This window comes from Prionailurus bengalensis, chromosome B2, assembly GCF_016509475.1.
Source record: "Prionailurus bengalensis isolate Pbe53 chromosome B2, Fcat_Pben_1.1_paternal_pri, whole genome shotgun sequence".
Taxonomy (NCBI): Eukaryota; Metazoa; Chordata; class Mammalia; order Carnivora; family Felidae; genus Prionailurus; species Prionailurus bengalensis.
The window spans coordinates 130524183-130537258 of record NC_057349.1 but is presented as its reverse complement, the minus strand read 5'-3'; the positions used below and the strand labels follow the sequence as shown (position 1 = coordinate 130537258).

The 13076-nt window shown below is 37.3% G+C and overlaps 1 protein-coding gene across 9 annotated transcripts in view; it reads right to left on the bottom strand.

The window, feature by feature from the left end:
- Positions 1 to 13076, bottom strand: part of UTRN (utrophin) — a 478053-nt gene that overhangs the window by 130960 nt on the left and 334017 nt on the right. For all 9 annotated transcript variants that reach the window (XM_043592533.1, XM_043592535.1, XM_043592534.1 and 6 more), the window contains one exon: positions 9280 to 9436. In XM_043592533.1, coding sequence (XP_043448468.1) covers positions 9280 to 9436 — 157 coding nt within the window. The remainder of the gene's footprint in view (positions 1 to 9279; positions 9437 to 13076) is intronic.

Sequence of the window (13076 nt, the reverse complement as noted above, 5' to 3'; positions counted from 1 at the left end):
AAAATTATATCGGAATCGTACACTTTCAATTATTTTTAGTGATTTCCTTTTATAAAATCAAACATGCATTCTATCAGTAAAAGGGTGTTACGGCTCTGACCACAGCCTTTACATAACTTAGAATTTACATTGTTCAGAAGATGAAGTGCAAAGTGAACAGCAAAAACGGCACTGGCAATTTTATCCAATGTTAAAGTATGTGACTGAAATAAACCTGTAACATTACAAATGAATGCTATGTGCACTGAAGGTGCTTTCTAAGTAACTTGACTGAATGATAATCTCGCATTCTTGAAAATGAAGCTGCATATGAGCGACCTCAATTTCTATAGAACTTTAAAAATGATATGAAAAACTTAGGTCATTAGGTGGGAAAATTCAACTATATGCATTTATTCTAAAAGTCATTAAAAACACTTTGTTTTAAAGTAGTAATTTATTTTGATATTTGAGGATATTAAATATATACCCACATAAGAAAAAATAATATGACTCTGTGGGGTTTACAGCTGATACTTATAAAGACTGGAAGGTGATTCTAATTTTACAAGTTAATCCTAGATAGTAATGGGGGACTATTTCTGCTGGGCAGTATTAGGTGGTAAATAACAGGTATCATAGGGTTTTTTTAATGTTTATTTATTTTATTTTGAGATAGAAAGCAAGAAGAGGAAGGGCAGAGAGAGGGGGAGAGAGTTTGAGAGAGAGAGAGAATCCCAAGCAGGCTCCACGCTGTCATCATAGAGCCTGATGCAGGGCTCCGTATTCCAAACTGCGAGAACATGATCTGAGCTGAAATCAAGAGTCAGATGCTTAAGACACCCAGGTGCCCCAGTAGAGTTTTATTTAATTAAAACAGCTCATACACTCCAGACAGTTTTAAACAAGACAAAAATGATCAAAACTATCAAGACAAGCTCCCAGCAGTTATGGGAAGAGCTATCAGCAACTACTGACTATACCTGTACCACATGCTTTACCCTCAGAGCCCTTGACATAGTCTTTATTATTATTATTATTATTACTAAAGGAGTTTGCCTCTGTGCATATATTGTGAAAGCACTGAACGAAGTTATTTATCATCATTGTTGCTGAAACCTATCAATGCTCTGTCTGAGTCACTCGTTGAAACATCCAAGAAAGTATAAGCATTTAATTAAGGGTCCAAAATGCACTGATGTTTTATAATATCAGTTCTTGGGACATTTGTTTGACAGAAGAAAGCATGCCAATCTGTGAGTCATTCGTTTCAAGGTGTCAGAGAGAGATTTTAAGCAGAGACTGTTAACGGGGCTTTCTGCTTGCTCAATATCCAGGACTGGTACCTTTCCCCAGCAGCATCAACCCTACTGACTACTTTGCTTTTCTGCTTGTTTCTCATCTATGGAATGCCTGTCATATTCTGGAGTCCAACTTTGCATGTTTGATTTTCCTTGCTTTTTTTTTTTACATTTTATTTATAATTGCTAGGTGTTTAAGCAGATGAAGTGATCTGAAGCATGACCTTATAGTACTATTCTAACTAAAAGTCTCAGAGCCATCCCTTCAGCATTTAAATATATAATATTCCATCTGGATACAGCCACAAGCATGGAGCTTTTCAGAATGAAAATTATTAAAATGTGTCACTGAAGTGCAGAGGCTGTGCCTTATTGCCCTTTGTACATTTAACATTGTTTTCAACACATAAAGCAGTCAGCGAATCGTGTGGGTGGGTGGGTAGATAGATGAAGTGATTAGCAATGCCATTATCAAAGAATGGTTATGAAAAAGTGTCATTAAATCACTGATGCACATATAAAGGACTAGAATATAGAAATACAGGTAGGAACCAGAAGACTTTGTGAGTTCCCATAAACCAACCTCTAAGTATCCAAGTGACTGCATGCATAAATCTGAGAGTCTCTAACCATGGTTATCTGTGAAAGCAGACTGGATCCAGGATAAGGTCATACAAATGCAAATGTAAGATAATGTATATTGATTTTATTTCTTTACTTATAAGTTATGGTAGCATTCAAATATTGCTTTGAAAGGTAATTAGATTCATGGTTATACATTTATCATTTGCCTATAAATCTTTGATAAGTTAACTAAAGCAGTGCATACAGACGTGTCTTATGAGCTTGGCCTTTCCATGATAAGCTGTTTTCTTTTATTAAGAACAAAAAACAAGGGGCACCTGGGTGGCTCAGACAGTTGAGTGTCCAACTTTGGCTCACGTCATGATCTCACAGTCCGTGGGTTCGAGCCCCATGTTGGGCTCTGTGCTGACAGCTCAGAGCCTGGAGCCTGCTTCGGATTCTGTGTCTCCCTCTCTCTCTGCCCCTCCCCTGCCCACACTCTGTCTCTGTGTCTCTCTCTCTCTCAAAAATAAAGATTTTAAAAAAATGTAAAAAGAACAAATAAATCATCTTCTAGCCTCTAGACTTATATCCTGTGTAATTCTCAAAAATGTCTCAATGACTTTATCCTATTCCCTCAGTAGTCTAAGTTATCTCTGAAGCCACCAATAGGCTAAAAAAAATATAGTTATGTAAAACTGTAAAAAACTGTAAAAAAAATTTACAGTTGCCCAAACATCATGAATCTTAGGAAAAATAAAAAATGTGGACACAGAACAACTAAAATAAGAAACACACTAGAAAATATAAGTCCTAGTTTAAAGAACTAAAACAGCCATTGCTAATTGAGCACTTACTAAATGTATTGTGCTAAGTGACCTATATATACTCATGGTCAGAAACAGGACTGAGGAGGTTGGACAATCGACTCCAGAGCCTAGATCACAGAGCTAGTGAGTGGAGGAGGTGAGAATTGAAACCATGTCTACCTAATCCCATGTGCTAGTTCACTAACTAACTTTGTACAGAAAGGCCAACCATAAAGTCTCTGAGCACTGACCACGTACAGCCTGCTTGAGATTCTCTCTCCCCCTCTCCCTGCCCCTTCCCTACTCATGCTCTCCTGGTCTCTCACAAAATAAATAAATAAACTTAAAAAAAAAAAAAAGAAGGGCCCAACATAAGGTACCTTAGAAGAGAGGGTAATACACCACTATCCAAAGAGAAAGAGGAAAGAATACTTTCAATGAGCTTGAATACAAAGTGCTGAGGACAGAATTTTTTGGGGGAGCGTCTGAGTTGGTGAACATTGATTTGCTGGGATGGTGGTGCACCTGAAGAGAGTATGGAAGGTCTGGCCTAACCTTGTCCCAACCTACCCCATGCATCTCTTTCATTTGTCTGTTCCTGAGTTGTATCCTTCATAATAAAGCTGTAATTGTAAGTACAAAAAAAAAAAAAAAACAAAAAAACAAAGTGCTGAGGACAGAGGTTAGTCGGATGTCTACTTAGAATTATTTTATTCAAATTGTTCACATAACTCTTTGACATCAGCATTTGATATCCCTTGAAGCAGCTTTTAAGTCACTTAGTGGTTTTCTAACATACAGTAACCCCACGTCCACCTAAGGCATTGAGACATAGCTTTGTTTTTTACTTTGTATATAATGTCACTGGAAATTTTAATGTAATACTTAAGTGCTGATTTGTGTAATAGCAGCACAGGTGGTTTTTAATGCATCTTGTAAAGTGTATTTGTCTTATCCACAACAGAAAGATATATGGTATCACTTTTAAAATTGATCTTTAAAAGACTTGTATACAGTGAAATTCAAGGCTTGCATTTATGAGGTCATACTTCCTGGAAGAGTAAACAAATCAGTGTTAAATTTCTTTGTCCCCCTTTAAAAAATTCCATCTGGTAATCTCCAGACATTCTAATTTAGTATTGAGAGATTAGGTCACATTAGTTTGACATAATACTATGTTGTTCAAAATAAGGTAATTTAGACAGCTAGCTATCTGCAAGGAAGAGTTAGGTTAGAAATCAAATACAAGGTCCCCCTCTTTCTATGGGAGAATTTTAAGGAACAAAATAACTTGCCTACTATTAGTTTCAAGCCATTTAAGGGTTGATTTTGTTTGATTCCAACTATGTATTTTTAATCTATAAAGCAAGAGTTCTTCAAAATTAAAAAGAGTTTTTAAACTGTATTAGGACAACTAAAAACAAAAAATAGCAAGAAATTAGAAAAAACTACAGTTTATAATAACAAAACTAAAGGGAAAGGCATCTAAATTTAATGCTAAACATACCTGTGAAAAAAATAGTATAGAGATTATTTTGTTCTGTTTGAATCTACATCATAATGTTATAATTGAAAAGAGTTCTAGAATCCCTTATAAAGAAAAAAGATCAGAAATAAGAGTATACAAGAACTAATAACATGCTTGAATTATCAGCCAGGGACCAAAGCTGGGGGTTAGAGAAATGGATAGTTAGACAGACAACCAGAGATTTGGGACAGCAATGCACAGTCCACAGCTCAGTCACAATCCTTGTTGGAAATGATTTCTCATAACACAGGGAAGAAACAGAGACTGTAAGGTTAAGCAGGGCAGGCGTAGGCTCTCCCCTGACTGTAAGCTCCACACAGACAGGGACTGTGTCTGTTTTCTGCATCCATGTTTCTCTGGTGTCCTAGAAATTGCCAGACATGGGGGTAAGTGATAGGAATTTGTTGGGAGTGAGAAAGGAAGGGAGGGGTGAAAAGTCAGATTTCACTAAAACACACCATGGGTCTCATTTTCTTCCACTATCAGTGAGGGGGCTAGACTAAATTATTTTTTGGGCCTCTTACAGTTTTAATAATTGATCATTCTAATTCTAAATAAAGATTGTTCCTGATAAACAGAACCTGAAGGCAGGGGTCAAAGACATCCCCAAGGACACAGGAAAGAAAAGCTGACCTGAAACAGAGTAACCATATGTACAACCAAAGGGATTTTAATTTTAAGATCACAGAGAATTATATTTAAGTTAGAACATTGGCAAGATTGAGGTTCAACTACAATTAGACTATTCAATGATTATGGCTGGCAAAGTTTAGTAAGAAAGGTAAATAATTACAGGTAGGTGTCACGTCTTTAAATATTGACCTAATTGTATTAATGCATAGTGATTTACCCTCACTGTAATAATTTATAGTGATTAGAAACATTATACTTGACAGCTGGGAAAGAAGGTTACTTTTGATAGAATGTGACTGTGATTGGAAATAAGGTCCTTAAAGATGTAATTAAATAGGGGCACCTGAGTGGCTCAGTCAGTTGGGTGTCCGACTTGGGTCGGGCCATGATCTCACGGTTTCTGAGTTTGAGCCCCGCATAGGGCTCTGTGCTGACAGCTCAGAGCCTGGAGCCTGCTTCTGATTTTGTGTCTCCCTATCTGCTTATCCCCTGTTCATGCTCTGTCTCTCTCTCAAAAAAAAAAAAAAAAAAAAGATGCAGTTAAGTTAAAATGAGGTCATTAGGGTGGGGCCCTGACCCAACATGACTGGTGTCCTTATAAAAGGAAGGTATTTTGAGCAGTTTTAAAAGATACAGATACTCACCAAGAGAAAGCCAGGTGAAGACACAGGGAAGAGACATCCACAAGCCAAGGAGAGAAGCCTCAGAAGAGGCCAACCCCACACCTTGACCTCAAACTTCTAGCCCCCAGAACTGTGAGAAGATTAATTTTTCTTGTTTAAGTTACTCAATCTATGGTGTTTTGTTATGTGGCCCTTGCAAACTAAATCACACCTCCACAAATCTCTGAAATCTCTTCTATAGTTTATTTCTGGCATAACAACCTGCTTAGTTCTCAGAGTTATGCATGATGCTTGTGTCAAAACATTTATTAATACATGATATTAAGAAAGCCTGTAGTTTTCCATCATTGATAAACTGGAAGGCAGACAATGACAGATCACAATAAAGTATCATATTCTAGAATCTACAATCAACATGAAACTACACAAAGGATTATTTCCAGTGAGGGTAAACAATGAGGTGAGAAACAACCCAGCCCTACACTCTGAGACTCAATCAGTACCATATTCATATAAACTTTCTACTATAAAACTCAAAGTTAAAGAAGTATAGACTATTAAATGGAAAATCCTGATAAGACTTACTTACTGATAAGACCTACTGATAAGGCCTCTCAACAGTAGTCTGGATTATGCACAACATGCTAAGTGATGGCAATTGTGATAACGACGTAATAGTAACCAGAGAAAAGTCTGGTAGCAGGCACTAAGAAATTTAGAAACCAAGGCTAAACTATATCCAACTTAAACTATTCCTCTTCCCATCCCCAACCAAAGGTATTTTGCACAGTTTTAAGACTCAAAAGATAAAAGGACTGTGAAGCCATCATTTTTCCAACCTACACTAATCCCTAACCATACTGCTATCACTATTCCTTCTCATAATCAACATTTTGAAAAAATCAGGCTCTTTCTCCTGGTGATGATCATTTTACTGTGCCTGTAGATGATCCTGCAGCTACCCCAGCCTCTCAGCTTCTTATCCACTTTTCCCCAAGGACCTTGTTCTCCACCCTGCCTGTGCCACTCACTCTCACAAAAGGACACCGGAGATTGTCATTTAACAATAAATGCACGCCACCACAAACTTGATTTCTAGCATCCTTTCTCTGATCACAATCTGTTTTCTTTACAGTTTGTGCCCCTTCCTGGTTCCCCCATTTGGATTAATCCTCAGCTCCTCTGCCATGTCCAATTCATTGACTTCTAACACCACTTTACTGTCCCTCATCTCTAATATCCTCATATCTTCCTTTACCCAGCCTTACTTCCACATGTGATCATTACTATAGCTCCCCTGTATTTCTGTAACCCCCTTGCCCCTCTCTTCCTCTATCACATGTGCTTGGGTCAATTCAACTCTCCAACTGACTCCTCGCCTTTGGTGAGACAACTCCACATGGGTAAGGAACAACATTCACAGTGACTGTTCTCGCTTTAAATTCATGAGCACTGGCCTCAAGCAGGCCTTTCGTAATGCTCGTGGTCTTGTTTTACATTCCTAGTTTAACTCACCCACTTCTAGACTACATTTTCTACCTCCTCTTTCCCCAAACCTCCACATTGTCTTCCTTCTTCTCATGTTCAGTTGACGACCTTGCTTCTTATTTGTTGAGAAAACAGAGGCAATCAAAAGAGGACATCTAAATGTTCCCACACGCAAATCTACCAACTTACCTTCTTGTTACAATGGGCGAATTCTTTGCCCTCCTACCCAAGACCAACTGTTAACACTTGTACACTGGATCCCATCCCATCCCCTACCCAGTAATCTCTCTCCTGCATTATTGACTTTTCCCACTCTACAAGATCATTCCCATCAGCATAGAAATATGTTGAATTAGTCCCCACCTGTGTAAAACCATTACCTGGCCCCACATTCCCCCCTCCAGCTACTGTCCCATTTGCTTTGTCCAAAAACCTTTGATTCCTGCCACTATAAACCCTTCTCTTTCTCCTGTATTCCACATATGCACTCCGTTGGCACATCCTTTTGGTTCTTCCTAAATATATTCAGAAACCAGTTACTTCTCACTATCTCCACCTTTATACCTTTGTCCAAGTCATCACGATCCCCCGCTTGGATTACTGAAATATGTTCTTCAACTCCTCTATATTTTATTCTTCCTAATTTCACCTGTAAATATTATATAATGTAAGTCAGATCACAGCAGTATAATTACCAAAACCTTCCATACCTTCCACCTCACTTGGAGTAAAAGCTAAAGCCCTTACAAAGGACTTTCAAGGACCTCTGTGATTTGAACCCCTTTTTCCCACTCCTACCCCAACCTCATCTCCTTCTTTTCTATTTGGCTGACTGTTTTAACAACACTGGTATCCATACTATTCCTCGAATATGGCCAGAAACTGCAACCTCTGTGGCACTGTCTTTTTGTCCCCTTTTGCCTATGATTTCTTCCCCCACGGAGTAGCATCACTTACTGCCTCATGTTTACGTCAGTTGTTTTCTCAAAAACCACCTTATTTATGCCACGTTCCTGATCTCCACAAAAACAGCATCTCTGCTGCCGAGACTCTCCCATCCTTCTTTCTCTCCTTGACATTGCTTTACTCTTTTCATGGCACTTATTACTATGGGATATATTATGTATTTATTGCGTATCTAGTGTTTATCTCTTACTACATGGAATCAGGCAAGAACTTTGCTTTGGTCATTTGACTCTCCAATGCCTAGAATAGTGCCTGGTGCACATTAGGCACTCAGTAAATACCTGCCAAATGAATGAACCACTATTATCATCAGCATCAGTTATCAGGATCATCTTTATTATCTAAATGCCCAGGCCTAAAGGGTTCAGGCACAGCAACTCTAAGACTCTTAGGTGAAACACAACCTAAAACAGGGCAACTCTGCTGGGAGAAGGGTTTGGAAAGAACATAGCCAGCATTTACTGGAAACAATGATGTGCACTTTACTGGCTAAGGCCAGAAGAGGAAAATCATTTCATGCCTCAAGAATTAGGTTTTAATCAAAACTAGCAGAACATGGTCACACGCAGATTCTATTCCTTAACAGAGCACTTCCATTAGAACAGCTTTGAATTATTTTTTCATCACTTAAATCCACAAAAAAGTATATGAATAAGTAATAGAAGGGAAAGCTGAAAAAAAGAGAATGGGATTTTCCTAAATCACTGATTTAAAATCTATCATTGTTGGTTGTTGTTATTTTGCATGTTATATTCCAACAACATCTTCTTTTTTCTTAGAACTATTTCTCTATCATAGTCTCTTTTCAAGTAGAAAAAGAAAATTTACCCAAATGGAAATTTGAATAACCTAGTCACTAGGGTTCAAAGTAAAATAAACTTCAAGGTCTTCTCATTTTGAAGCAAACTTACTACATAGATGGCATCTTCCTTTCTTCCTTTAGAAGATGCATGTGTTAGTCGTCATTTTTCCAGTGGGAACAGAATTCTAACACCACATTAAAATGTACAGATTTAGAATGAGAACTTGCATTGCATGTAAGGAGAAAAAAATATGTATATATAACAAAGCAAGCTGATGTGTAATATATGAGAAAGTGGGCATGAAGCAATATTAAATAAATAAAAGGAAAGTTAATAAGGCAAAGAATTTAAATAATACAAGGATCTAAGAATTAATGTGTCAGGTGATAACACTTCAGCATATCTGCTTCTCAGAAGATGCATGCAACTTAAATTAAATGACTAAATACTGACAATTAGAAATGGGGTGTGGGAGTGAAATTCAGTGGTAATTGTTTCAACTCAGATATTTATATAGAATTTTGAGTGTCTACTTTGCAATCAAAATGTATCAAAAAAGGTCGCCACCACATACGGTCAACTTACTTTACAGTGATCATACTGGAGCTGTAAGGCTGGAACATCCCCTCCAATCGGCATTTGCTTTTGAAGCTCTTCGTCTTTAATATTCAGCCATTTGATCAATTCTTCTAAAGACGTCAGCAACCTGTTCCATTTCTCAGCACTGGCCTCCAAGTGGGCCCTGTTGAGAGACAGTACTGACCACATTTAGAAGTTGGAATTGCATTTAAAAAATCATACATCTTCCCTTAGACTAATAATCTTGAATGACGAACTAATGTTCACGTCCAATAAAAAGGCTGACTCTTAGTAAAAAAAAAAAAAAAACAAAAAAACCCTAAACAAGTTATTTTGAAGAAGCTAGAATATGCAGATATGTTGGTAATACCTATCAAAATTGTAAACGGATAACTACACACCACAAAGGCATAAATATGAGGTTTTCAAGAAGAATTTCCATGATATAAAATTATGAAAGCAAGTTTCAGTAGCTTATGTATAGTATACATGCACACTGAACTACAATTTTCTTCTTTCATCCATCTATGTGAAGAAAGTGATAGAGAGGAAAAGAGAGCAACTATATGCATATAAAATGTTTAGAAAGATACATACTAGATGAGTTTACATCTGAGAACACAGTAAACACATAGTTTTTATATATTTAGGTACTAATTGAGTATGTACAACAGGCCCATATTATTTTTCTTTCTAAAAGAGCTAGTTAATTTTTTAGGAAATTATTAAAGCCTTAACATTCCTTAAAACCAAATAAATTACTGAAAGTAGAACATCACCAGCATTTACCTCCAAAAGCTGGAAAACAACCAGTCATTGCTTGCATAGAACACTATTTGGCTCAAGGCTGACTGGTGTCCAGTGACAAATGTCTATTGTGAACTGAAAACAATCGGACAGAAATTGTTGACTGCAGTACTGTGTCCCCTGGTTTAAAGGTGAGGTCTTTGTTTCAATAACAATTTCGGGGTTTAGGACAGAAAAGGACTTCAGATTCTTAAATTATGAACTTTATAATCAGGAAACCATGTGTCTGAGATACGTTTTTGTGTGATTCAGATTCCAATAAAAGTAAAAGCCCTTGAGGTGGGAATGCAAATTGGTGCAGCCACTCTGGAAAACAGTGTGGAGGTTCCTCAGAAAATTAAAAATAGACCTACCCTATGACCCAGCAGTAGCACTGCTAGGAATTTACCCAAGGGATACAGGAGTACTGATGCATAGGGGCACTTGTACCCCAATGTTCATAGCAGCACTCTCAACAATAGCCAAATTATGGAAAGAGCCTAAATGTCCATCAACTGATGAATGGATAAAGAAATTGTGGTTTATATACACAATGGAGTACTACGTGGCAATGAGAAAGAATGAAATATGGCCTTTTGTAGCAACGTGGATGGAACTGGAGAGTGTGATGCTAAGTGAAATAAGCCATACAGAGAAAGAGAGATACCATATGTTTTCACTCTTATGTGGATCCTGAGAAACTTAACAGAAACTCATCGGGGAGGGGAAGGGGAAAAAAAAAAGAGGTTAGAGTGGCAGAGAGCCAAAGCATAAGAGACTCTTAAAAACTGAGAACAAACTGAGGGTTGATGGGGGGTGGGAGGGAGGGAGGGTGGGTGATGGGTATTGAGGAGGGCACCTTTTGGGATGAGCACTGGGTGTTGTATGGAAACCAATTTGACGATAAATTTCATACATTGAAAAAAAAATAAAAATGAATGCAAAATGAAAAAAAAAAGTAAAAGCCCTTGAGAATAAAAATACAAATAAAAGCACAAATTTGGGGCCTTGAAGAAAGCCCACTTACTCAGCCTCAATCCTACACTTCATACGTTGGACTTGAAAAGAGGGATCAGTCAGAAACAACTCCAGGGACTCAGCCCTGCACCACACCAGTGGGCGGATAGTGAATGTGGATGTAAGTGTTCAACTGTGTGAAATGGAATTACCTTGACCTTTCAGACTGAGAGGTGAGGGCTGATGGAAATAGACCTCAGCCTTGTTACACAACAAAGGTCACCCACTTGGGGCAACTTCAGGTGCAAGAAACTTCTGCTGATCAGGTTTCATATCCTCTCATTTAGCTGTCACCTTGACATTAGCATTATGATCCCCACTTCCACAAAACTGCTCCTTCCCTGAGTGATATGAGACCAACCAACCAAATATGGCCTCTACTGTCCCTCAGCTCTATCAGTAATTTCCTTTCTGGACATCTGATTTACTAGAGCTTCTGTCCCAAAGCTGATAACTCTTCTATAGTTAATTTAAACAAGTATTTCCCCATTGGTCACATTAGGTGGTACCCCAGTGGTGAATATTCAACAACATCCTAAGTCTTTGTTTAAAAGTTCATAATGTTTTCAGAAGAACAACTATCTGATCTCTAGTTCATCTCTTGTTCATAAAATAATGGCCATGCTCTATCTGCCAATATTCTTGGCTAAAATAAAAATGGAGTTCCACAGATCTCTAAAATACCATGAACCAACATTCAGTCACATACAAAAGGCCAACTGTCCTGCCATCTATTTATAGTTCCATTGTCAGCTAGCTAATAATATAAAGCAAACTATTCAAACCTTAAAATTCTAGATCTTATTCAAAAGAGCTAGGTATGAAATAATAAAAAAAATGATTTGTAAATGACAGAAAGAAGTTTGAGGTATTTTATAATTCTTTGAGAACTGTATGATTAAAAGGTTCATGTTATTCTCTTGCATTTATACTCTCTTCTATTCATTCTACAGGTGGCATGATTGACCTCACTTTACAAAATTTTGCTTTAATGAGATCCTGATTCTGCTTGAGTGCCAGCTCTCCTGTGTTCATATTGATTAATTTTAGGCCAAATATGTAATTACCTATCCCTGATAAACAGTAATTTTACTTGTCACAGAGCAGAACTAAATAACTTCAATCATATTAACTGAAAACTCTGCCACTTATGGATCATTTTGCCATAAATATATTTGACTGAGGTGTTGCAATTTCTGTCTAGTATTTTTAAATGCAAAAAAAAAAATGACAGCTAGAAATCAGAGGCCTTTAGTCAATCAAGATGTGTTTCAGTGTCTCTGTGTGCAAAACACTTAAGCACATAGCCTGACCTCTTATTTTAGATAATTTGATCCTGCTTCTTCAATGTCTGTAGTTTAACTCTTTAATCAATAACTAAATCGACATTACATTCCTTTGAAATCCAGTTACATACACGCATTGTATTGAAGAGCATGCAAATGATTTTTTTCCAATGCAATTAACTCTTTTGACCGCACAAAATAATGAAATTGATCATTGAAATCTATTGCATCTAGCACCTGAAGGACTCTTCATAAAGATGAAGGCAATGTTTTTTAAAGAGAGATACTGAAGTGACTTTGAAATAGATGAGAATACATTGGTGTACGTATTTCTCCGCATCTTCCTTCTTCCATCATAAAAAGCAAGCTGATTTGGCAGAAACCTTGCCTGGAAAATCTGTTCTGGTTATTCTCCAATAGATTATAACTATGTGTTCAGTGGATTACTACCATATGCCCAAATAAATGCATGCTTCCGTAGTAGCCTTCAGTGTTCTAGTTCCAATTTAATTCTTTCATCTTTCAAGATGAAAGCCTTTTCTTGGGCACTGGATTGAATGTTTTGCAAGTAGAAACCTTAAATTTGTTTTTGGTATACTTGTCCTTTCTCATTTTAACTCTAAAAATTTTAAAGCTTCCCCTTTCCCCACAACTATAGATGACCAGTCATCAATCATATATTCATAACCTTAAAACATTTCTTTTTCTTTTTCT